General features: G+C 39.2%; 1 protein-coding gene across 1 annotated transcript in view; it reads left to right on the top strand.

Annotated features, from left to right (window-relative positions):
• The first annotated feature begins 723 nt into the window (after positions 1-723).
• Positions 724-27,623, top strand: part of LOC131690452 (protein eiger) — a 50,958-nt gene continuing 24,058 nt past the window's right edge. The window contains exons 1-2 of the mRNA XM_058976228.1: positions 724-1,129; positions 14,957-15,079. Coding sequence (XP_058832211.1) covers positions 974-1,129; positions 14,957-15,079 — 279 coding nt within the window. The 5' untranslated portion in view covers positions 724-973. The remainder of the gene's footprint in view (positions 1,130-14,956; positions 15,080-27,623) is intronic.

The raw sequence follows: 27,623 nt of genomic DNA, 5'->3' as shown, positions 1-27,623 counted from the left end.
TCAAGCAAAATCAACCTTCTAGATTGCTACCCGGGAGTCAAAATGGCCTTAGCTAAACCACTATTCCCTGGTCAAGCCACGGAGACTGTCTGAAGTAGTCTTCAAACGCATATTTTATCACTGATAGCTCGAGTCTGAGAGGCTATATTCTGAACCAGAAACACAATTTTTCTACATAATTATTTATTCCCAATTTACCTGTACAATAATGGGCTAGTGTCAAAATCGGTTAAAAATGCCATAGTTGTATGCTTTTCAATTGACAAGTACACGGATACCCCTGTCGGTCTTTTAAACGCACGGTTATGCGAAACGAATCCATGAGATTCGATCCTGGAAATTAAAAAAACTCGCTTGAACGTAATTTTGCGTTGTTTGTGTGCTACATTTTCCTCCCGAGTAGGTGTTGTTATCAGGATTAGGAGGGACTTTATGATAGACAACACGCTTGACGTGAATTTATGTATTCGGAGGCGGTGTAGTAATCAAACATGGCATCTAGGTATGTTCGTATATCGATTTTTATCTCATTCTGAAACCATCACGCGGCTAGCGGCAAAGCGAGAATTGATCCCCGGAGAGAACTCTCACGAGCCAGTCAGCCGGTAGTAAGATCACAAGCATAAGATCGAGCATTTTCTCCCTCCCACATCCGTCTGGCAATGCCGATCATCAGCGGTATTCGCTTGCTACCACTTTCAAGTTCATTCAGTAGAACGTTGGTATTCGCGAAGATCGAACGCGTTCTAGCTTGTGGTCTTTAATCGAAATATCCATAGATCGTCTACGAAGGAAATTAACGAATCATTTCGAAGTAGAATTTAACAGTAAGTTTGTGTCAACTGTTCTGTGATGGTTATTGTTTGACACTCGAATACGTCGTCGCGAGTCGAATGATCGATATTACATTATAAAGTTCAGTTTTGTAAAATACTTTGCGGTGATAAAGTGTTTCGAAGAGGCATTGGGAAAAATGACTGCCGATTCGTTGAAGCCATTTCTTAATTCACCAAATGCTTTAAGTACCCTATCCAGGGACTGTACGGAGAAAAAATCCGTGAAAAGTTGCCTACTAGTTTGTGGTTCAGTGATTCTGTGTGTTTTATCGGTGGCGGTTTTAGGATTGGAGGTAAGATATCCACTTGCTGTTTTAGAAATTTTGTTATATTACGTTGGTTATTTAGTTTATGCAAGTTGAAATTGGAATGATGACTGATTGGCTGAGGAATCAGGTGAGGAACTTGATTGGCAAGATCCTCACCTAATTCGGAGATATTGTGCTTTGGCATGCCGTTAATAAGGTGACAAAACAGTAAATCTCAAAGTGTAGCAGTAGAAATAACAAAAACCTTGACAATTATGCAAGGTCAAGGTTAAAGTGGTAAACATTCCCACATACTGTACAAACTGTGGTCAATCAATACAACGGATTTTAAAACTTGTAATAATATTGAAAACATATTATGAAAAATCTCACTAAAATGATATTCATGTTTTGACTAAAACAGTGACCCTTAATTCTGCAGAAGTTCCGTGTTATCCAGAATGTAATTACATGGCCAATAGGGCCACATCCCCATCACAAGCACAAATTCAAAAAATACCTTTGAAAATATATACCATTAGGGGGCGACCATAGTGTAGTTGGTAAGTCAATCGTCGTTGTACGCAGCTCAAGTAGATTTTATTGTGCAGTATTATTTCCCAAAATGGAAAGTTGGATTAAACCAATTTGTGCATTAAGGGCACAAGACATAACTTAAATTAAGTTTGATTTTTGTGTTTCAAATTCATCTCGTCAGTAACTACCACCAGCTGGGTGTCTAGTTAGACGATATAACCGAACTAGACATGACACATACTTATAAGGTCATTTACCTACTATTGTTATAATTCCAACAAAAGGATTCCGCAATGTCCCGTCTCAGACCCAGTGAAGCTCAGAAATTTGCTATATTTGCTCACAAAACATGTAAGTCTAATAACTGTGACTATTATCTTTCGTTTGAAAACCAAACAGTTGTACGTAATGGCCATAGAACTGAAGTTATTGCAATTATTGCGATTGGATTCCTATTGATCAAGCACAGTTAAAGTTAACGGCGAAAAATGGAATTTTGATATATCTTCATTGCCTTGAAATATTATTGAAAACTGACAAAACCTATAAATTTCGACCATTTTTGAATACCTTTTCCAAGCAATTAAACCATTGTAAAAATTCTAGGAGAATTCTAGAGCTTTTTTTCATTACATCATATCTAACAGAAACGTCAAACGGAGAAAATCGCGTGCAAAAATTTTCTTGCAACTTTTAAATTTATTTAACAATTAAAGCACATAGAAGGCTATTAATTCTACTATCACTTCTGCATTTATTCATTGCAGGATCGTATAAGCATATTACATGGTTTTCGCGAAGATTATTGCACATATCATGATCAAAACAAGTTTTTCGTATTTCTAACACTGCATAAAAACTTTACCCATTCTATGTATTCAAATTGTCCATTTTCGGAAGTTATTCGAGCTGTCAAAAAATGAGTACTTTTTTGTTTCCAACAATGGGTACTTTTTATCCATTTCACAACCTCTCGATGAGGTAATGCCAATGGGTTATTGATCCTGATAATGGGTGAAAAATCCTTTATGAATAATTTCAAGCGAATTAACCTGCAAATTGTGGATCGTAGCGGATCCTGCAAATTATCGGCTCGTAACCTAAACCGTGGCGGAATCGGAACATTTCGGCAATGCTCCGATAACAACGGCAGTTTAAACTACTGAGGATGTTGCAAATATGCGGCAGTTCAGCAATTTTGACTGCTTTGGAAGTGACAGGTTTTATTTAGTTTTGTGTTTATTTAGTTTTCTTCCCTATCGAGATTCTTATACTTTTATGAGAGGGAAATGTGCAATGTGAAATTGATGTTTTGTAATGTCTTTTTTCCAATTCAGAAATAATTCTTTTCTCAATTTTTTTCATTCTAGAGCGATTTTCATGTATTTTTTACGCATTTTGTTGTAACTGTTCTCCGAAAAATAATGGATAAAATGTACCCAGGTTGACGTACAAGGTCTTTACTAATTAATGAGTACAAGCTCTTTACCCATTAAGTGGGTTATTCCACTTTTATTGAAAATGGGTAATTTTCTACGCATTAACGGGTACTTTATTTTATCAGTGTAAGTCCACTAGTTTTAGGGAAAAATAATTTGGGAACCATATATGGGTAAGAAAAAAGTTGGGCATGAAAGGGTTAAATTTATATACCAAATAGCCCCTGGTTTTGTCCCATAACTAAGACTAAGGATCCGAAGCGGCGCAAAACCGCTGAGGATCCGTCGATCGTGGTGGCCGCGGGTCCCGCCGTCGGAAGCGGCGACCATCGCAAGCAAACCTGTGATCCACTCGTTTGCCCGGATTAGTTAAACATAGGGGCTATGAACTAGTTTAAGTTCGACGAAGCGGAGCGTCATGAAAGTTTGAATTTACTTAAAGGCATAAGTCAATGATTTCATACGTCTCCCAACCTTTGAACGGAACGGATCGTTATATTTCACAGTGGTGCTCGGTGTGTAAATTTTAGTGAGTCAAGGTCATCCTTTGTTCGTTCGTTAGCAGCCGTTCTGCTGGTGCCGACAGTAAATCCAGTACATTGTTTTCGCTGGTGCGGAACAATCGACGTTGTTTGCAGATAAGTTTTGCTTTATTTTTTTTCCTCGTTTGCTTTCTTTCCTTTTCCCTACTTTTACTCTACCTTGTAATCAAATAATAAGACACATTCCCGTTTATATAACGCTCTGCCCTCGTGCTTAAATGGCCGAGGGCGAAATACCATCTGATGCAATCATGGAAGTCCCTGATCCCCCTAATACTCGCATTGCTCCCCGTATAAAGCAGTACCCAGAAGGTTCCTCTGGGCCATGGGTGGTATATTTTCGGACCGGAGAGAAACCGGTTAATATATTAAAACTTTCTCGAGATCTGACTGCTAATTACCCGGCCGTAACTCAGATAACGCGTGTTCGGGCAAACAAGATACGTGTTCTAGTGAATGATCTCGGCCAGGCAAACGCGATTGCTTGCTGTGAGCGCTTTACGCGGGAATTTAAAGCGTACGTGCCTTGTGTGGCCTGTGAAATCGATGGGGTAGTGTCCGAACCGGGCCTGAAATGCGAAGAACTGTTGGAGCACGGGGTTGGCTGCTTTAAGGACCCCTCACTTGAACAGATTAAGATCTTGGAATGCAAACAATTGTATACCGCAAACACCGAGGGAGGTAAGGCTACCTACTCTCTATCAGGCTCGATTCGGGTGACATTCGCCGGGTCCTCTCTTCCCAACTACATCCTCCTTGACAAGGTTCGCCTACCAGTTCGCCTGTTCGTACCGCGCGTCATGAACTGCAGCAATTGCAAGCAGTTGGGCCACACAGCCACATATTGTGGAAATAAGAAACGATGCGGCAAATGCGAAGGAGAGCATGAGGATGACTCTTGCGACAAACAAACTGAAAAGTGTATTTGCTGCGGGGGCCCTTCACATGCTCTTAAATCATGTCCTGCGTACAAGCAGCGCGGGGATAAAATTAAGCGCTCCCTTAAGGAACGCTCAAGGCGTTCTTATGCAGAAATGCTAAAGAATGCTTCGCCATCTGTCCTGTCCGAAAATCCCTATGCTGGTTTGGCTAACGTTGAGCAAGAATCTGACGACCCACGAGAGGGAACATCTTTGGTTAACCCAGGGGAATCCAGGAAGAGGAGAAATCCAGCCTCCCCTACATTGCCTCGTAAGGGTGCCAAGGTGTCGTCCACTCAGAGTGCGCCATCTACAACCAATAAATCCAACGGAAGTGATGCACAAAAGCCGAAGCAATTTGCTCCAGGACTTGGAAATATTAATTCTAACAAGGAGTACCCACCACTTCCAGGGACATCCAAAACCCCAAGTGTCCCCTTTTTTCAAACAGATACTCAGTCCAGTAGCGGACTAATGAAATTTTCTGACATAGTGGACTTAATTTTCACAGCTTTCAATGTTACTGATCCTCTTAAAAGCCTTCTGATACGTTTTCTCCCTATAGTGCAAACATTTTTGAAGCAGTTGACTACTAAATGGCCCCTCCTTGCAGCGATCGTATCCTTCGATGGCTAAGTCATCGAACGAGGTCACTGATTCGATCACTGTTCTACAGTGGAACAGCAGAAGTATCCTCCCGAAAATCGATTCCTATAAATTTTTACTAAATAGTTTAAAATGTGATGCTTTCGCATTATGTGAAACTTGGTTAACTTCCGATATAAATCTCAACTTCCACGACTTTAATATAATTCGTCTGGATCGAGAAAACCCCTATGGAGGAGTACTTTTGGGGATCAAAAAGTGCTATTCTTTCAACCGAATTAACCTCCCTTCGACACCAGGCATTGAAATTGTCGCTTGTCAAGTTTTAATCAAAGGTAAAGACCTTTGCATTGCTTCCATCTACATTCCTCCTAGAGCCTCGGTAGGGCACCGAACGCTTTGTAATATCACGGAATCCTTACCGGCACCGCGGCTAGTTCTGGGAGACTTTAACTCGCACGGTACGGTATGAGGCTGTCTTCATGATGATAATAGATCAACATTAATCCAAGATCTTTGCGATAATTTCAACATGACCATCTTAAACACGGGAGAAATGACGCGGATTCCTACACCACCAGCACGCGCAAGCGCGTTGGATTTATCGCTTTGCTCGACATCGCTACAGTTAGATTGCATGTGGAAGGTGATCCCTGATCCCCACGGTAGCGATCATTTGCCTATCGTGATTTCAATTGCTAACGGTTCAAGACCATCGGAAACAATCAATGTATCGTATGACCTCACACGGAACATTGATTGGAAGAGTTACGCGACCGCGATATCCGTTAAAATCGAATCCACTCAAGAACTTCCTCCGGAGGAAGAGTACAGGTTTTTGGCTGGCTTGATTCTCGACAGTGCGAATCAAGCTCAGACTAAACCAGTACCCAGCGCGAATACCCATAGACGGTCTCCCACCCTGTGGTGGGATAAAGAGTGCTCAGAGCTGTACGCGGAAAAGTCCACTGCATATAAGGCCTTCCGGGAAGACGGGTTACCCGCTAGCTATCAACAGTACGCGTCGTTAGAAAGGCGAATGAAGAGTCTAATGAAAGCCAAAAAACGCAGTTATTGGCGCCGGTTCGTCGACGGGTTAACGAGAGAAACAGCGATGAGCACTCTTTGGGGTACGGCTCGACGTATGCGTAATCATAATAGTACCAACGAGAACGTGGAATATTCAAACCGTTGGATATTCGCTTTCGCCAAGAAGATCTGTCCGGACTCTGTCCCGGTACAGAAAACGTACCGCGCCGCGTCTTCTCACGATACCGCGAACGAAACACCGTTTTCGATGGTGGAGTTCTCACTTGCTCTCTTATCGTGCAACAATAACGCCCCAGGGTTAGACAGAATCAAATTCAACTTGCTGAAGAATCTGCCTGACACTGCAAAAAGGCGCCTGTTGAATTTATTTAACAAGTTTCTTGAGGGTAACATTGTCCCTTATGAATGGAGGCAAGTGAAGGTCATCGCCATCCAAAAACCAGGAAAACCAGCCTCCGACCACAACTCGTATCGGCCGATTGCAATGCTGTCCTGTATTCGGAAGTTGTTCGAGAAAATGATCATGTTTCGCCTCGACAATTGGGTTGAAGCAAATGGCTTACTGTCAGATACACAATTTGGCTTCCGCAAAGGCAAAGGGACGAACGATTGCCTTGCGTTGCTTTCTACAGAAATCCAAATGGCCTATGCTAACAAAGAGCAGATGGCATCAGTCTTCTTGGATATTAAGGGGGCTTTTGACTCAGTTTCTATCAACACTCTGTCAGAGAAGCTGCACCAGCATGGTCTTTCGCCAATTTTAAATAACTTTTTGCTAAACCTGTTGTCTGAAAAGCACATGCACTTTTCGCATGGCGATTTAACAACATCGCGATTTAGCTACATGGGTCTTCCCCAGGGCTCATGTCTAAGTCCCCTGCTCTACAATTTCTACGTGAATGACATTGACGATTGTCTTGCCAATTCATGCACGCTAAGGCAACTTGCAGACGACGGGGTGGTCTCTGTTACAGGGCCCAAAGCTGCCGACTTGCAAGGACCATTACAAAATACCTTGGACAATTTGTCTGCTTGGGCTCTTCAGCTGGGTATTGAGTTCTCCACGGAGAAAACTGAGTTGGTTGTTTTTTCTAGGAAACGTGAGCCGGCGCAACTCCAGCTTTTAATAATGGGTGCAACGATCAACCAGGTTTTCACATTTAAATATCTCGGGGTCTGGTTCGACTCTAAAGGTACCTGGGGATGTCACATTAGGTATCTGAAACAGAAATGCCAACAAAGGATCAATTTTCTCCGAACAATAACTGGAACATGGTGGGGTGCTCACCCAGGAGACCTGATCAGGTTGTACCAAACAACGATATTGTCGGTGATGGAGTACGGGTGTTTCTGTTTCCGCTCCGCTGCGAACATACACTTCATCAAACTGGAGAGAATCCAGTATCGTTGCTTGCGCATTGCCTTGGGTTGCATGCACTCGACCCATACGATGAGTCTCGAAGTGCTGGCGGGCGTTCTTCCGCTAAAAAATCGATTTTGGGAACTCTCATATCGATTGCTCATCCGATGCGACATTCTGAACCCGTTGGTAATTGAAAACTTCGAGAGGCTCGTCGAGCTTAATTCTCAAACCCGATTTATGGCCTTGTACTTCGACTACATGGCACAGAGCATTAATCCTTCTGCATATACTCCCAACCGTGTTCGTTTGCTAGATACTTCTGATTCTACTGTATTCTTCGACACATCCATGAAGGAAGAGATTCGTGGAATCCCGGACCATATACGCCCGCAGGTGATCCCCAATATATTTTATAATAAATTCCGAGAAGTCGACTGCGACAAAATGTTTTACACTGACGGATCAAATCTCGATGGGTCCACTGGCTTCGGTATCTTCAACAATACTATCACCGCTTCATTCAAGCTCAATGATCCCGCTTCAGTTTACGTCGCAGAGTTAGCTGCAATTCAGTACACCCTTGGGATCATCGACACTCTGCCCACAGATCACTACTTCATCGTTTCGGACAGCCTCAGCTCTATCGAGGCTCTTCGTGCGGTGAAGCCTAAAAAGCAATTACCGTATTTTCTGGGGAAGATACAGGAGTCCTTGTGTACGTTATCTGAAAAATCTTATCAGATTACCTTTGTTTGGGTCCCCTCTCATTGTTCTATCCCGGGCAATGAAAAGGCCGACTCATTAGCAAAGGTGGGCGCATTAAATGGTGACATATACGAAAGACCAATCTGCTTCAATGAATTTTTTAGTATTTGTCGTCAGAGGACGCTCAACAGTTGGCAAACCTCGTGGAGCAATGGGGAACTTGGACGATGGCTACATTCGATTATCCCAAAGGTATCAACGAAGCCTTGGTTCGGGGGGATGGATGTGGGTCGGGATTTTATTCGTGTAATGTCCCGACTTATGTCCAATCACTACACCATGGATGCGCATTTGCGGCGTATTGGGCTTGCGGAGAGTAGTCTGTGCGCTTGTGACGAGGGCTATCACGACATCGAACACGTTGTCTGGGTGTGCGCCGGGTATTGTGACGCCAGGTCTCAGTTAAAGGAATCCCTTCGGGCCCGAGGTAGACCACCCAATGTACCAGTCCGAGATATGCTGGCAACTCGTGATTTCCCCTATATGTCCCTTATTTATACCTTCATAAAAACGATAAATATCCCAATTTAGCCCCTCTCTTTTATTTCTCGTTTTTAGAGTTTCCTCCTGCCTTGTGGAACCGATCAGCTCCAGAGTGCCACTATGTAACCGCCGTCGCCCTTACCACTACGCCTGCATAGAAGGAAACTGAAGCGAGAGCGACTCGAGGTCCGATGACTTTTGAAGGATTCCCCGCGGGTCCGAAGAATACCATCCGCCAATCCGGTACTCGACGACTTACTAGACTGAGGCGCAAATTTGATACGCTGATCTCCTCCCCCCCCCCCCCCCCCGCCGTTCGAGCGAAAGTTGCAAGTTTTGCTCTTCTTTCCCTGTCTCTCCCCTGTCTTTGATACAACTGCTGCTACACTGATGCGGAAATAAGCCACCCTTTGAATATCTTGACCAAGCATAAGTTTTAGTTAAAAAATTCAAATTAGTATTCTGTATTCCTAGTTTTAAGATAGCTATAATTTTTACTCTTTATTGAAACTCTTGTCCTCCATCTTGTAAATAGAATTGAATCCCTAGTTTTAAGATTTCTGTGAAATTTCTCATAAATATTTGTTCCCCCTTTTGTGTACTAAACTATATTGTTAGTTTTAAGATAACCGTAAAATATTTCGTAAAATACTATTACTCCCCCTCTTGTATATCAAAGTGAATCCCTTGTTTTAAATTTTTTTCATAAAAAAATCTTTTGGCCCTCTTTTGTATATTGAATCTTATTTCTAGTCTTAAGATAGCTGTAAACTTTCTTTCCTTTGTAAAAAAAAATATTTCAACATTGTAACCTCCTAGTTTTAAGATATCCAAAAAGTAAAAACAAAAGCATTTGGCACCGCCAAGCTAACGCATTTGTGCCTATCAAATAAACGAAATGAATAAAAAAAAAAAGTCAATGATTTCATTATATCAAACTTATGGTATTTTTGTTGCACTTTTTTCAGTGAAATAAACAGGCATAAATTTGTAAAAATGTTGATAATTGGCGGAGTTATGGTATTTTCCTCAAAACCCTCGAAATTAAGAGATTTGCGGTGATCACGATTGAAGACCAATAGATCAACTAAAATCTTAAAACTCAAAAAATCAATTAGTATATGATTATTCCTCGTACCTTAACGATTAGTTGAATAGATAGTAATTTTTTCCTGCATTCGGCAACCTTTTTCCTAAAAAATCTCTGTTTTAGGACTTGTACTTACAGATAAAGTAATAAAAAAAATTCGATTTTTTAAAGAAATGAAAAGGTATGTAACCCCTTAAAGTAATATATAACCCCGTTTGAGTAATCCGGATAAACGGGTGAATCACAGGTTTGCTTGCTCCTCACCCGGGAGACCTTCAGTGATTTTGCGCCGCTTTGGATCCTTGTACTCAGTTATGCGGCAAAATCACATTACACTGGCTTCGCCGTAAGAACTCGAGCAGTGTAGAAACCGATGCACAGTGGCACCTGTCCATAAAAAAGGGGACAATATTATAAAAATTGATTTATGTGGCTAATCATTTTAACTAATTTTGGGTCGTCGAAGTTTCGAAATTCCATAATTCTTTTTTTTTTCGACTATTTTTATGTATATCTATTTGAAGGCGTTGGTCGTTAATAATAGTAGCCAATCATATCGGTAGCAGAAATGGTTGACAAAACTAGTAAAAATCACAATTTGTCCTGTAATACGAAGTTATTTAGACAACCAATTTGTAAGAAGGTTTATGAGCTACAAGGCGTCTCCATTTGGGTATTTGCTATAACAATTTCGGTGCAAAAATGCGTAAGATGAGGCCTATGCATTTCGAAACTGCGCAAAATTTTGAGTCAGATTTATGTTAAGTGACCCAATGGAGATCATCTCAAAAATTGGAAGACGTATAAATAAAAATAACTGATATGACATTGAGTTTCTCATTTGCGTTTTCTTGATGCAGAACAAAAGTTAATGATTTCTGCACTTTCATTTTTTATGTCGACTATATAGGCTTTAACCTTAAGGTCATTCGCCTCTTCGGGTTAGAAAAATCTCTTGTGAAAAATTTCTAACCCTATGTGCGGGGTCGGGACTGGAACCCAGGTGCGATGTGGCAATCGATTTACCAACTACCCCCTTTGTATATTCATTCCTCTTTTCAAAGAACTCTACTCTAATCGGCCATGTAGTTCATGAGATATTGTCATTTAAAGTTCAAACGTTCGAACAATTCCAATAAATTTAATTGAACAGAGATCCTAAACATGTTAAAAAGTCATTTTTCATCCGATTATAGTAAAAATTTGAGATAATTTTATTCAAACAGAGAAAAATAAAATAAAGAATTACAAGATAACGATTTTTGGGCTTTTGTCACTCGTCGTGCCGTGCGTCGATGGTATAGTACGTGTACATTTATTCAATCAGTTGTCGTTTTTGAAACTTCGTTACATCTTGAAATAAAAAGCTGGTAATTATCTAATAGAACAGGCTAGTATGACTTTCATTATATAAAACTCGAAAGTACAGCTCATGATAAAAAATGATATAAGCAAATAATTGAGAAGCAAGCAAAGAAAATAATAACCTAGAAACCCCGAAAGCTCGACAGGATAAGATTCTTTTCCCCCAAACTGTTAAACATAACAACTTCTTGGCCTTATGCCTAACACCAATTCGGCATAATGTCCATTCAGCCTAGTGTCCATTCGGCCGAATGAGTACAAAATCCCTTAATTGAAAAATTATCTCGAAAACTCCACGTAGAGGTTAGGTATTTTTTACATTAAATGTGTATGCAAAGTGTTTTTCTAGAGACGTTCTACAAAAACCTTCATCATCAAATCGATTGTTCTTACGTGGAAAAATTGCAGAATGTTATTGAAATGATACATTATAATGTACAAAAGTTTTGATCAATTCGCTTCAAATTCCTAAAACGAATTCGCAAAAAAGTGTTGTTTTTTACCTTTTTGCCTTACCCCCCTTAAATACGAAAACATATTCTAGACAATTTTACATTCACTCATAGCAGAGTAAATGGACGGGATTTTAGACGTCAAGTAGATACATATACATTTATTTATTACATTTAGCTAGCTATAATATTGCTCGTGATCGGTATATAGGGCAAAAATACCAGAACGGTAACATGTTTTAGAATCAGTTTAATTGATTGATCACATTGCCACTTGTGAAGTATGATGGAGGCCAAACACCAAAATCTACTGCGGCTACTGGTTAAAATAGAAATTACGTACCATTATCAGTTTAACCCCAACACATTAAGAAAGCAAAAGTAGCGTAGACATCAATCTCCGTCATCTGCTCGTCAATGCGCAATCTAAAAATAACCATAATAAAAATATATATTATACTATGAAGGTTCCAGAGAATCATGTTGCCATCGTGGATTTTGAAATGGCGTCACATATCGATTTTCGTCATCTACCCGACAACCTCATACTGATAATATCCATTCTAGAAATGAGCGATTCACTCACAGATCGATCCAACGAGTCGGATCCTAAAAGAAGCACGATTCATTTTTAAAGAGTTGCGATTCATTGAAATGGTATGTTCATTGTGATCTTAGCGAGATACACGCAGATGTCAAACCAGCTGGGTAGAAAGGCTTATGTCAGTTCTTGATTGTGCAACACTCAAAGGAACGATGCAAATCCCCGGCAATACCTTCCTGACAAAATTGTGGTAGGAATCGAGCAAAAACTCTGATAAAATTCTGGGAGGAATCGAACTAAAACCCTAGAGGTAGTTTTCTGGCTGAATTAGCTACACCCAAAACGAATCTTTGAGAGCGGAATTGATTCTGTTTTTTCGCTCTCGAACTGTGAGCGAAAAGCTCCCAAACGATGCGTTAGTGTTCAACCAACCTCATACTTGTGCAATATAATATCGTTCCCCATAGCTACATGCTGTTGTCTACACAGTGCAGAGATAGCTTGAATAACACATACCAACGTCCCCATACTGTCCCGTTTTATCTCTGCTGCGAAGATGAGAAGTTTATATAGCTCATTCGAACGACTACTCATTATGTGTCCTTATGGCTTAAGGTGTAAAGTAGGCGTTTTAGCGAGTAGATGTTTGTCGGTTCCAGTCCGGATGCTACCCGTTAATCTTTTTTTCTAATTATGCTTAGTTCCCAACAGATCATACAAACGAAATATTAATAACAGCGTGGAAATGGTACAAAGCAAAATGCGTTAATGACGATACTGAAATACCGACGCTGCGGCGCGAAAGCAAACTATATTATCTCACTCATCATTAGTGTGAAGCTTATATATGCCATTTTACTACTCCACCTGCATGTCGTTATGGTACGGGTAGTAAAGAGGTGTTTTCACCGAATAGAAGTTTGTAGGTTCTAATCTAGAATCTGATATCAAAGTTTTTTTTCTAGAAGTTTCAGGTCACGAGCTATTCATAGCAGCAGAGAAAAGAATGAAACAAAACAAAATGCTGATGAGATTGCTTGTGGTGGTTGGGTGGGGGGAATGTAAGGTGTAGAAGAAAGATACGAAACAAAATACTAACAAAGTTTCCTTGTGTGTGGGGGGGGGTGTGTCATCGTTTTTTTCGTGAGCGTTGCGCTCATCTCGAATTGTGCGCGAACAGCTCAATGTTCAAAAAGGATTGCTTTTGGGAATGAGATTGTGAGCCCAAAAACAGATAATCTGAGCGCGCCGTTTTGGGTGTAAAGCCTACCCAGTAAGTCCAACCGGAAAATGCTGCAGAAGCTTATTAGAATCGGTTGCGTATCTGGAGCCGGCTACTAACTAGAGCCAGCCAAAATTTTGGCTCATTTTTCGGCTATATTTAGTGGGTAGCAGTAACCCCGAGCAAATACTCATGGGTTTAAACACCACATATACCCTTGAAAAGACCTTAAACATGGTCCGTGTCAAAATTCACAACCATTAAGAGACCATGAAATGGTCTCAATAACCCATAAATTCACCAATACATGGTAATTTATATGGGATCTACCGGACCATGGTGATGGTGTTTTCATGGGTTGAACCCATTTCAAACACCCATGTCAAACCCCATGAGCATAGGGGTATTATGGGCTTTTCGTTTGCTCGGGACGACGCTGAATCCCCCATCTGTATCGTTTGTTTAACATTTATCTGTAAGTGTCATTCTAACCGAGCACGAGACCTGTCAATAGCCCTCTTTCGAGAAGCATTCGAAGCGATTTTCTTCGGATTGAGGGTTTTTGACAGGTTTGGTGCTCGATTGGAATGACAATGACAGATAAATGGTAAACTAACAATAGAGATCGCAAGTCTTTATCCAGAGGGATTTAGCGTCTTTAGGTAGCAATACCTCAAGTTGAAAGGAAAAATGTAACCTTTGTCATACTCGAATACTGAAAATATCACTTTCAGTTTAGCTAATAGCTGCTTTTAACTCGTTAACCTGTACAACACTTGCATGCTTCACCTACGCTCGATGAAAGAATTGCAATAATCCTTTTTCTTCACATTTGCAAGCAAGTGCACAATGAATATACAGTCGGAGAAACTAATTTAGCCAAATAATGAAACGTTGCTCCTTGTATATACAAAAGTCATCACCACAACTGACGATGACGATGGCATGTGCTGCTGCTGCTGAGACGGCGACGATCTGGATCGCTCCCCACACACACACACACACACGCTACTTGAGACGACAGGCGAAACCAACCGGATGCACCGCAGCAACTGACTTCCCTCCGGTCGTGACGCTTCAACGTAATCTGTGTCATTTTCCGACCGCTGACGGCGACCAAAATCATAAACCGTCACCGAAATGAGCATTGCCACTTTCCTGCATTCTGTAACTTTCTTCCAACTATGGCCCGTAAGTGACAACCCGGGGGCATCACTTTCCAGATGATTTCAAGATGATACAATTTCGTACACCAAATGAGATTCAGATTCAAAGTCAAGGAACTGTGACGTTAGACGGGTTGTGGTCCGCTCTGCTTGGGGCTTGTTTATGTGTTGCTATCTAAAAATAGAATTTTGAATTGCCGCCGTACTGCTAATTAAAGTGGTTTCCTTCCCGGCCGGCGGCGGTGATGTTGCCGTCGACAGTACATTGGGGTAGGAATAGTTGGTTTCGCTACTTTACTTATCCCCTTGCTTCTGCATTTCGTTTCAGATATGGAATATCAACAGAATCACCGAGCTGCAGCGGGAGGTCGACAGCCTGAAGCAGCAAATGCAAGAGCTCCGCAATCTACGGATCGGGAGTCTGGAAGATTTCAGCGATTTTGAAGATGCGGTAGGTTTATTTAGTCCTGGTAATGAAACTAGTTTTTGTGTATAGCTGTACTTTTGTTGTTTATAGAACGTCGTCCATCATCGTTCAAAGAAATCGAAAATAAACTAACCCTTAGAGGCGCAAACCAATTCTTTTCAAACTTTGTGAAAATTGTTTCACAGCTTTAATGCGTTCCTACGACAATTATGAGGTATTTTTCGCAATGTTGTTTCAAAGCAACAGTGCGCATTTAAGGTCTACAGGTGCGACTTTTTTTATTTCTATCGGTCATTCCACGTCAGATTTGCAATTCGGGCATGAAAGTAGAAACCCCACATTTTTAGCCTCTTTTGTATGACGGAAGAAGATTGATGTTCAAAAGAATATTACTAACTTATGTTTTTTTGATTTTAGGGTGTCATTGCCATCGAACTAAAGTCTTAGTATATCCTTCCGGCAGTCGCACTAGTGCACTGAGTGCACGCTGCTCTGGAAATCTGACGAAATCGTCTTAGAGCAGCTGCGGCTGCTCGCTCGGTGAGCCATTTGCGTGACTTCCGGAGGGATATAAACACTTTTCATTTAAGAATCGCTTGTGAACTAGAAAGAACGTTCTATGAAACGTTCATCAATTTTCACGTGTTTTAACAGCACATTTTCTAAAAATGGCCCTTGCTGACGTCTAATTGGTACTAGTTTGCCACAGTACTATTTTATGCTCTTACGCATCCAAATTTACACGTAACAGAAAAAAACACCCACTTTCCAACACATGCTTATGTAACTTCCTTCGTTACCGCCCGCTCAGTCGCACGGAACTCTACCCTAACCCCAGGGTCGGCACAATCCTCGCCGTGTGGTTTCTCAAGGTGTAAAGGGGGAAAATCACTTTTAATCCTAACCGTCGTTTTATTTGACACTCTAACCTCAAGCTCCTAACGTCCCTAAAGCCCTACTTTGATACACTGGTGGTTACTTACAGGTATTGTGTGGGTGTGAAGTGTGTGGGCCCGTTGCGCACCTGCCGCTGCCGTCGTCCTCACTGGTTTCTGGTTCCGATGACCTCAATTCGGACCAAGGCGATGCTTTTCCGGAGCCTTGATGGCCTTCTGGGTGGAAATAGGCTGGTTCGGGAACTCGAGCGCTTCTCACTCGATCATGCCGTATGTTGAAACGATGAAGCACGCTGATCGGTTGCTTTACCTCCGGAAAGCCGCAATCCGAAATGCGACCCGTGGTTTATAGTGCTACGGTCGCTACGATGAAAGCTCCTTAAAGATGAAGGCTTCCACAATTTTACAGTGGATAATTTTAAACTTTTATAAGATTCCAACTTTTTTCGTACTAATTGCTTCGATCCGGTTTACCAAAAGTCGTGTGGATGGTTTGCTGTTCCAAGTCCAAGTGACGATCGATTCGGTTGCCGAGTTTCCCGGAACCTTGCCTCCGATTTCCCATTGATCAGCCGTGGTTACCGAATCAACTTCAGTTCTCTGGAGTATGGGTGTTGGTGGGTGTTTGTGGCGTGTAGTGTTGCATGAGCTGAATATAAATCCTAGTTTGTGTAGAGTTTTTCAATTTGATCGTTGTGCCGTCTATCTAGCTAAAGCAATTTTATTATATGAATTTTATGCATGTTAATTTTTAATTTATTTTATTATAATTGATTTTATATTTGACTTTTAAATCTAATAGTTTGTTTTAATATTTATTTTAATCCTATCTAGCTAAATAATATTAAGTGATTTTCCCCATATATATTTAAATTAATCCGTAGGGTCATAATAAAGTACAGTGAACCTGCGAAAAGTGAACGAAAGGTCACACTTATCTGTGACAGTAACTTGCACCTTAACATATATTTTCGCCAAAATTCAATAGTTGCTGCAGTTGACATCTCTGTTCACATGATTGGAGATGAAAAGGCGATTTTCTTTTTATTTGACTACCGAACTAGCTGACATAAAGCGTACCGAAATGGATCACTTCCCACCTACTAAATATGCTCGTGAGAGGAAGACCGGGGCATATAGGTATATGCTCCCGCATGAATATATTAACACATCATCTCATGAAGCATAATTCAATTGGCCTTTGGCAAACGAGGCGCGGGGCGACGTCGAATCATCTGACCTTTTGTTAAAGTCTTTGATGTGTGGTCTGCCAGTTGCAGACCAATTTGGTTCCTGCTTTATCGGAATAATTTGAGGTCTTCGATTCCATTCCCAATATCTTGGAATTAAGTGAAACGAAAAAAATATATAATACAAGGGAATGATAAATATGGTATGCTTTAATAACAAGCGTAACTACGTATCCCTGAATGCATTTTCACACTGGTCAAGTATTGGTTACTGCCCTAGGTAGCTAACACGCAGAAAAAAGATTTGTAGGTTCAATAAAATTATGCATTAAATTCAATAAATTAAATTATTTGTCGGGAGACAATAAATTTATTTATTGATTTCAATAAAATTTATTTATTGTTTCAATAAAACAAAATTATCGTTCCGTTTTTCAATAATTATTTTATTGAAATTTAAAGAAAATTATTGATACTAAAAATGTATTTATTGAAAGTTGTTGAATTTGTTGTTGTTCTAATAAAACAATATTTTCAAACCGATAAGTTTGTTTGTTAAAGTGATAAACAATAAATGATTGGATTCAATAACACATATTTTTGGTTTAAATATGCTAATTTTTTCTGCGTGAAAGATAAACAGCGGGCTACACGCTATCGAAAAACTTCCTAATATTGAGTACTTTTGACTCAATCTCGTGGTATCGTGCAGGAAGGTAAAATTAGGTAAACCGTGTTGAAGGTGGTTTCCATTTAACTGCGGCAAAAATTATAACTCAACCTTGAGTTTAATTTACTTAACCCTCTAGTTCCCAACACCGCCTCTAGGCGGTCTCTATAAAAATCTAAATAAAACTTCTAAAACATGATTGTATGTTGTCATCCGCACTAGTATTTCTTCCCCACGCTCACACCTTTCATACACACACATTGTTTGAATAATCGTAGCTTTCTGTTAAAGGCAATTGAAGTTCAAAGTTGAAAATTCCATGAAAACGTGGAAAAAACTATTTTGTGTTTGGTGATAATCTTCATTAAACAAATTTTAACTATTTTTGGAAATTTTAATAACTTAAAAAATATTCTTGAGTAGCCTGTTAGTAGCACTTTACTGTAGATGTGAATTGGTTTAGTGGAAAAATTCCGAAGTTTAGCTTTTTTGGTAAAACACTTTGCCTGCCTAAAGGCGGTGTTGGGCACCTGGGCGAAAAAAACAAATTCAGTCTTTTGTGATTACTTATCGTACCGAAACTAGCTTTATGTGCAATTTTAACTGAAAAGAAGCATGTTTTAAAATCTTTGGGTGAATGCTGCTGTTAGAATATGGATGTTCTTATCATTTAATTATATTTAGGGGAGTCTGGGGTAAGTTGGCGGAATTTTTTTTCTCCTTTTGTATTAGACATATGTCGCTGTTTATAGTCCTGCACTTCAAGTACTGTGTAATACATTCTCCCATGTACTTATGTTGCATTACATTCTGTTTCGTTCACGTTGAGCGTAAAGTTTTCGAGCATATTAGAGTGAAGAGCCCATTTTAGTCGTGTTAGGAAGGGTGTCTCACCTTTTCATTAATTACTCGGAATACAATTTATGCAATGCGTATGAATTGGCACTAGTATCTTTGCTTTCCAATGTGTTGAACAAAGATGGCTAACGCTGCTCTAACCACCGGATTCACATGGTTAGGGCGAAAATAGGCTCATTACCCTAGGTGAAGTCTTTAAATTTCAGCATTGCTGTTATTTAGAGCTAGCTCAAAGCTGTTCTACGAATGACTAGATTTTTCGATAGCGCGCGAAAAGAGCTTTCCGTGGTCGTATATACAATATACGTAACCACAAACAAAATTTGTTCTTTTTTGTTTGTTTACTTCGGAATTTCACCTGAAGGATCTCGAAAATTTACATGATCTTCTTAAATTAAAAAATAAAACATGATAAGTGAAACCATCGCTAGCAGACGCTGGTCTTCCCTACTATAAATTAGAAGTCAATAATTAAACAACCAAAGCATTAGAGAAATACTTCTTAACTTAGGTAATTTGCGTTCTGATGGAATCCAAAATATAAACCAACTGAATTCGCTTATGTTGAAGTAACTAGAAGAAGAAAAGTTTTTGTTTTTTATTCGCCCAGGTGCCCAACACCGCCTCTAGGCGGCCTACTTATTTTAAGGCTTTAATGAAAAATTCATTGCTTACATGAATTATCAACATTATTTTCGTTATTCTCATAACGAAACCCACCTATAAAAGTTCTTTTAAGCCAAATAAAAATTTGGACACTAGAGGGTTAAATTTAAGTTGAATTTACCTAATTTTTAGTATACCCCAAACAACTCAAAAGTAACTTACTGCACGGAAGACCTCGACTGAGTCGAATCTCTCGTTTTGTTTTAGACAACACTAATAAGTGCGAAAGTGACGCACAACTCAAAAGTACCTAAATTTAAGTTAAAAGAACTTATTCTGTCGGTTGTTTTACTTGCGTGTAGAATTGAAGCGTAAATACCGGATGTTAGGCTGTTCATAATGCTGTAATGTAAATTTGTTTCAACATGACAAACTGTCGAAAATACATCTAGAACATGGTGTTCCCAATGCGATGATTTAGCTAGGGTGACCATATCAGATGAGTAAAAAACCAGGACAGTCGAAAGGGTACTGCATCCCCCCATCGCCTCTGAATCGACATTGCCTTTTCCGCATGTTTTCGGCAGTTAAAAAGTTCTGGGGTCTGGCAGGCAGAGCTTCGACAGTAAAAAAGTTCTGGGAGGCTGGAAGGAAGAGCTCGTCTTTCATCGGAATTCGATTACCGATAACCTTTTTCGGATTTACACAAAGGCAGTTCTGGCTACACCACCATCATCAAACGTTTCATGCTGAGATGGTCTGTGCAGGACCGGAGAGGAGTTTTCAGTACTAAAAACACGACATTGACGTAAATCAGAAACATCAACGATACCAAGTAGCTTCCCTGCGCTATGCTTGGCAATCTCCAATGTCAACCATTATCTCTCGATTTAAGAGCTGCAAAACCTACCATTGTTACCAAAAATATCTCCGTTTAAACGATTGTTATATGAAAACTGGCGGATAGTTTGGAGTAAATAATATCAGTTTGAGCCCGAGTTTGAAAAAATTGACATCCCTGCGTGAACTTGAAAGAAAACAAAATTCAATTCATGCCCGTCGCGATGAATGAAATGTTTGGTTCGTTTCCCTCATCAAATAGAATTTGAGGGATTATTGAGCAAATGTGCACCAGATATAGATTATGCTGTTCACTTAAGCTCGAAAATGTAGAAGAAGCCAGTTTCTGCCTACAAACTGTCCACATAAAAACAAATAAATGCTTTCGTTGGTGAAGAAATTTATATATCTTCTGCACTTAAGCATTCCATTCTGCATGAAGTTTCAGTCAGTTGAGAAGTTAATGAATCAGGGAGGGTTTCGGTAAATACAAGCAGAAATAAGTAACTGATTTTGAAATTTCGCAGCACAGTTTTGAACCCGACATTCCATACTCCCTGTTATGTAGGATGCTAGACTCGGCGGTTAGTCGCTGTTCAGTGTCATGGCGTGAAGGCATGGTAATCGTTCATTAGCTATTTCATTTATTTGACACGCCTCAATGCATTACCTAAGCCGTGGGTCTTATAATATTATCAATGTGTAAATAAAAATAAATAAATCGAATTTTAAAGTATATCCATCGGATCTTGTGTACGCGTGTGTTACTTTGCGCAAAGATCTTATTTCTTGTTGAAGATATATTTATGTACTTCATAGCCTCTTGTTGCTTGTGGATCACTTAGTCCGCTTTCTCTCGGTTTATCGTTTTCATTGCTATCCTCGCTGTTAATGTTGTATGGGCTCTCACGATTACCTGGTTTGAGTTGTTTGTGGGGCCTATGGGCCACGATCGCGTATCCGTGTTCTTTGTTATTTATCAGTGGTGCTGGCAGTTGATTGGGAAGTAGTAGGCGCATCACAATGATCGCTCACGCTGTGCGTTGGTTCTGTATTCGTTGCTGCAACTCCGGTGGTTTGTGATTTAGTTGATGTTGATGAAGGGCTGTGTGATGGGTATGCTTGTAGTTGATATTGCTTCGTTAGAGGTTTGTGTACGTGGTTTCTCGTAGTGTGTCTTCTTGTGTAACAACGTAAGGCACGCAGGAGTCTGTCCTTCATACGTGCACAGCGTGATTTAAGATTTGGTCATGCGTTTTGCTTAAAATTGAATGTTCAGATATGAAGGAATAGGTTCCGTCACTCGTATTCTCACGCAACAAACACCGTTGGAAATATCTAGAAAAATTTTCTCCAGGTTTCAAACTTAAAGGACGTATTGCGTATTCCGACATGATGGTTGTAATAAATATATTAATAGTACCCAAGTGTAGATCGTGCAGACGCATATCAATCTTATCTTTGTCAATATAAACGGGTATCTTGGTCCTAACATTATCATGCTCAACGACGTATTGCATGTTGTCTTCCATAGCGTAGCTTTCCGTTATGGCCAAAGTTTTAAACGTTATCAGTAACGAGTATGGGCTTGTATAACGACGACTTCCGATAGTTTAAATTACATTTGCGAATTTGCTGTTCAATTTTGCTGTTGAGTTTCAAACATCATGAAATGACTGATCGGTATCGCACCAATGAAAGTAACGGTGCTTTATTGTTCACACTGGCTTGGGACGAATTTTATTATTCGACTGCTTTGCTTGTTTATAGTACTGGCACGGTACATATAGACAGCAGACTTTAGGTAGAAACGTTCGTTTGATTCACTGCACTGTTAACAAGCGGAGCGATTGATTAAGTACTGGTATCGACCTTATATTAATTGCATGATCCCCAGCTCGAGAGAGCGCTCAATGAAATTATTCTACGATAGTTGCTATTTTGCTTTTTATGTAATGGATTTTCAGTAAGACGAAAAAAAGCCATTAACTCAGTAGAAGCAGAAACACCAAAACGCGGATGTGTCTTTTGAAAGGTACCAAAGGGAATTCTTCGGGTCCCGGATTGAAAGACGATTTAAGCCGAGAAGAAGCGCTGGTAACCATTGTTTCATCGATATTGACGAGGCACTCTTAAGATTAAAAAAAAAACATCGGAAGGTACAATTGAGAGATTCGACTGTATTAAGTTTTGTTTGTCTCACATTCCGATTGAGGATATGCAGTTGTGGTCGGTCGTAACTGCGAACTGGAGCATAGTGAAAATCGAAGACTGAATAAATAGAAATATATTAGGCTTACAGTATAAAAACCAGGACAAATCAAGCATTTTCCTCGACTTCCCAGGACACCAGGACAGTCAATGCAAAACCAGGACATGTCCTGGGAAACCAGGACGTATGGTCACACTAATTTAGCCAACTGCGTTCAATTGATTTTATTGTTTATCACTTATGTGAAACATATGGTTTTTCTCCTGTTTGTCGTCACACTTGCCAATAGAAAATATCCAAAACAGGGCCCTATTCCCACAGTCACGTCACCTAGTGACTAGAACGAAATTTTGTTGTAGTCACTGGGTAACGTGACTGTGAGAATATCCCGAGCAGAAGAAAATAACTTCAGAATAGTAAATTCAGGTATATTGTACCCAATACTTGAACACCTTAATAAGGCATTAAGAAGCCTTGCATAAGAGGTAAAATACCTGAAATAATAACTGAGACATGTACTACGAATAACTAGTTAATAATGAACCGAGTTATTATAATACCTGAATAATAACCGGGATTGAAAAATGTTTCTTCAATACCTGCTTAATACATGAATGAGGTATAAAATAATCAATTAATACCAGAAAATAGTATTCTCCTGGTCGGGTAGGGCCCACAGTGTTCTTTTCGTGTTTCAAAAAAATTAAATCAGAATAGTCGAACTGTTCTAAGTCTGCCCAAAAAAGTGCTCGAAAAATAGAACTGCATCTCAGCACTGCGAACGATCTGATTTAGTTGGTGATATATAATAGAATAGTCCATATAAAATATATCAGCGTTGCTAAGATGTAAATTTGTTTCAAAATGACAAGCCGTCGGATAATTTGGATCTGTCAAAATACATCTAGAACACGGTGTTCTCAATGCGATGATTTAGCCACCTGTTCTAAATATTGTTTATTTGATTTTGTTCACTTACGTGACACATATTGTTTTTGTGCTGTCAGTCGTCACACATACTAATAAAAAAAATTTAGAACAGTGTTCTATTCGTGTTTCAAATTGTGGAAAATTTAAAACAGAATAGTCGAGCTGTTTTAAATCTGATCAAAAAAAAGTGCTCGAAAAATAGAACTGCATCTCAGCATTGCGATCGATCTGTTTTAGTCGGTGTAAAATAGAACAGCCCATATAGAATACATCAGCGTTACGAACAGCCTTAGGGTACTTGCAGAGTGGCGGCGAGAAGCTGAGCAGGGGCTGGAAGTGACAGTAGGATGAGAGATGCGAGAAACCTGCTTGCAGCATATCAAATGGAACCTGTTAGAGTAAAAGCAGACAGTCGGCGCAGATCTGCTCGGCTCAGTGCCAGACTCAGCTCAGCTTCTCGCGCCCACTCTGTAAGCACCCTTAGACCAGCTGTAGTAATGTTCAGTTTTGAGAATTAGGTTCTTTGCTGACAGAGTTAACCTCACTTTTCTTGACAGGTCACTAGTACTGGTTTACATGAACTTAGAAAAAAATTTAGTCGTCCACGAATTTTTTCTAAGTCCATGAACCAGTACTAGTGACCTGTCAAGAAAAGTGAGGTTAAATCTGTCAGCAAAGAACCTAATTCTCGAAGCTGAAGCAAATCGTAAAGCATTTTTCTAAGTTCATGTAAACAGTAGGGACGGGACATGCGGATAGAAAAAAAGGGTGTCAAATTGATCCAGCTCTGAAATGTCACTTTGAACCAATGTGAGCCAGAATGAGAAAGCATGTGAGCAATATGTGAACTAGAATAAGAGCGTATGTGAGCAGAGTTGGAAACGAAGAATGCAAAATGGAAAAGAAGTACAACTGTCAGAAATGAACACTCGAGTTCATTTGTCGTGTATTCAATTGAATACTTTATACTGACGTCACAAATGAACTCGATGTTCATTTTTGACAGTTCGCTTGTACTGTTTACACTTAGAACTTAGAGACTTAGAAAAATTCTTAGAACTTACAGACTTAGAAAAATTCTTTACGATTTGCTTCGAGCGAATCTAGTCGTCCACAAATTTTTCTAAGTCCATGTAAACAGTACTAGTGAACTGTCAAGAAAAGTGAGGTTAACTGCGTCAGTAAAAAACCTAATATTGAAAAGATGGTGGGCGTGCAGGGAAACCGAAGGATGGCGGCCTAAGACGTAGTAAACTGGAAATGTGTAAAACATTCGGTTATGACCCAAGCTGTTCAGCCACTATAGTATTTTTGTCAGATAATTATGTTACATTGACTTGAAACAACAAATTTAAAAAATATTTTTTAAATTTATTTTCATGCGAATATCTGAAACATAAGGTCCACCACAATTTTATCCTAATTTTACACATTGATTGAAAACTACAGTTTCATTGACCAGGATACCAATGCACTTTAATGCATTTTTAATCCAATATTTCTGAAAATTAAATGATATGTAATATCACACGAACAAAAGTGTAAAATCATATGCTTTTTGATGTTCCCATTGAGTGCATCGAATTCAACTTAATTTTCAATCAAATTTTTGATTCAAGCTTTGTATGTTTACATTTGTATTGCTCATCCTGACACAAAAATGACTACTAATCCACTCTTCAAAACTTCACGGCAGCCAACATCAGATAATAAATTGCGTATTCGGTTAGATCACATTTACTCAACCCACACTCAATTCAATGTGCCACGCGCTAACGATGTATATTTTTTCAAACTTAAAAATGTATCGCTTGTTTGTGCAAGTCAGAGTAGAACATCAGTCGTACTAAAGAAGCAGACGAAAAAGAGGATATTGTATAATTAAACACGGATAAAAATGTGTTCCCATCTTCCGGAACAACTTATTTTGATTCGATCACAACAATAGGAACATGAACATTAAATCGTGATTTAAATGTTTTACCGTGATCTCATTTATTAATTAAGCTGCCGTTCTACGCCCAATTGTCCCATGTTACAAAACTGGCAACTGAGAAAAACGCGATTGAAGATGAAAATTGCATTAGCAATCTGGAGAGAAACGGTGCAACAAATAAAGCTTTATTGTCTAAAATTACGTTCATGGCAATCGTTTTCAATATAATCAGTCCAGTTTTTACATTTCTTATAAAAGAAATGTATAGAATTCGCTCAAACTTTCAAGATTTTTTCCGAGGCCCGGAGGGCCGAGTCTTATATACCAATCGACTCAGCTCGACGATTTGGGACAATGTCTGTGTGTGTGTGTGTGTCTGTGTGTGTGTGTGTATGTAACGGACAAATTCTCATTCTTGTTTCTCAGCAATGGCTGAACCGATCTTATCCAAACCAATTTTAAATGAAAGAACTAAAAAACAGTATGAACGCTATTAATTTGTTTTTGATTCTGATGTTTAGTTTCCAAGATATGAATGTTTGAATGCGTAAAAATGGCGTTTTTTGCAGTTTTTTTCAATTATCTGCCGAAACTGACATGACAGAATTACAATTCATATGTTTTTAGACAGCTTTAACGAATACCTTTCGAACAAGCTATAGATTGTTGAAATCGGACTATTATCAAAAGAGATATTAAACATTAAATACGGACGAAAGATTTTTATCATTTCCCATTGCCAGAAATATGACCAAAAACATATAATCTATTATTAACGCCAAAACGGCTTATTTTAGGTCAATTGTATCTTCGGATAATTTAATGGAGGTAATATGCCCTTTCTTTTGGTATTGTGCTGTTGCTGATTAATCCCCCTATGAGTGAGATATTTTCACAAATTTTCTTGGAAGTGATTATATCGAAATGATGCCTTCAGCAAATTTGTAGCTCTTACTTTTGCGAATAACTTTACTGAAGACTTTAAATATCTATTTTGAATACTTTAAAAGTTATGGGTTGTTGTTTGTTGCTTACTCTTTGTTGGCTATTTATTGTTCAATATAGTAATAATCCATTGAAATAAGCCAAACATTATTTCGATAAAACGAATTTTTTATTTAATTTTTCTATCTACAACCGCTAGAAATAATCACCGAACACTTCCAAGTTGTCTGGAAGGAACTTGATAACTTATCAGTACAAAAATGTTCATTTGTGCGAACCTTCTGACTGCAATTTTTCTAACTTCTAACCATCGGATCGATCTGAAACATATCGAAAAAAGAAAAGCGAAATAAATAACCCCAAGTAACGGCATAGCCAAGAGAAGGTTTTGGAGTTTAACACCATACAACCCCCCTCCCCACCACACCCAAAAAAAAAATATTGGATTGAAGTTGAAAATTTATTGATGCAGACTGATTTAATTCAATAATACAATAACAATTATCTGATCCGTAGATTGATAACCTGTTGTTGTAAACATCATGAGGACTTTTGATAAATTGTCGGAATGGGGTCCTGATATGTAACTGATAACTGATTTATTGGTCTTGATTTCACAGTTGTCTAATAGCATCAATATCAAATTCCTGCCTGAAAACATTCCAATAGAAAATTCCAGAGTTCTGTAATCAATAATAATCCTCAGATTTCTTTTCAAATTGAGCTCGCTTTTGTAGAGATGTACTGTAATAAGGGCCTTTATTTAATAGAAAGCGAAGTTAAAATTGATTTAATGTCTATGAAATATAGAACTGCTCACCAAAACATTGCATAACTTTCAACATTTGCTAAAAATGTTCTTGCCTTTCTCATTCACTCTAAAATTCGTCAATCTAATCCCGACCCGGAGGGCCGAGTGTCATATGCCAATCGACTCAGTTCGTCGAGATCGGAAAATGTCTGTGTGTATGTATATGTCTGTATGCGTGTATGTGTATATGTGGAAAAAATTGACCTCTGTTTCTCAGAGATGGCTAGACCGATTTGCACAAAGTTAGTCTCAAATGAAAGGTACAACCTTCCCATCGGCTGCTATTAAATTTTCTATTGATTGGACTTCCGGTTCCGGAGTTACGAGTTGAAGAGTGCAATCACACAGCAAATTCCCATATAAACTGAAATGAAAATTTTTCAAAATCAAATTTGTATTTTGGATGCCAAATGACTTTAAAATGCATGAAACATTAAAATGCATGACAAAAATTGACTTTTTTGGACTTTGGATGATACCGGCCCGGAGAGAATATGCAGTGAGGGGTTGCTACTTAAAATTAAAACTAGTTTAAAATTTGTTAACAAGTTGAAAATTTTCGGCAGGACCCGGATCTCCCGGATCTTTCTCCATAATCCGCCGCTGGTCTCAAGCGATGTTTCAGTATCACATAGTATCTCAAGATCGTAGCTGTCGATCCGTTGTATGTATGT

The sequence above is a fragment of the Topomyia yanbarensis genome, chromosome 3 (assembly GCF_030247195.1).
Source record: "Topomyia yanbarensis strain Yona2022 chromosome 3, ASM3024719v1, whole genome shotgun sequence".
In the NCBI taxonomy this organism is placed as follows: Eukaryota; Metazoa; Arthropoda; class Insecta; order Diptera; family Culicidae; genus Topomyia; species Topomyia yanbarensis.
This window is presented reverse-complemented; position numbering and strand designations above follow the sequence as displayed.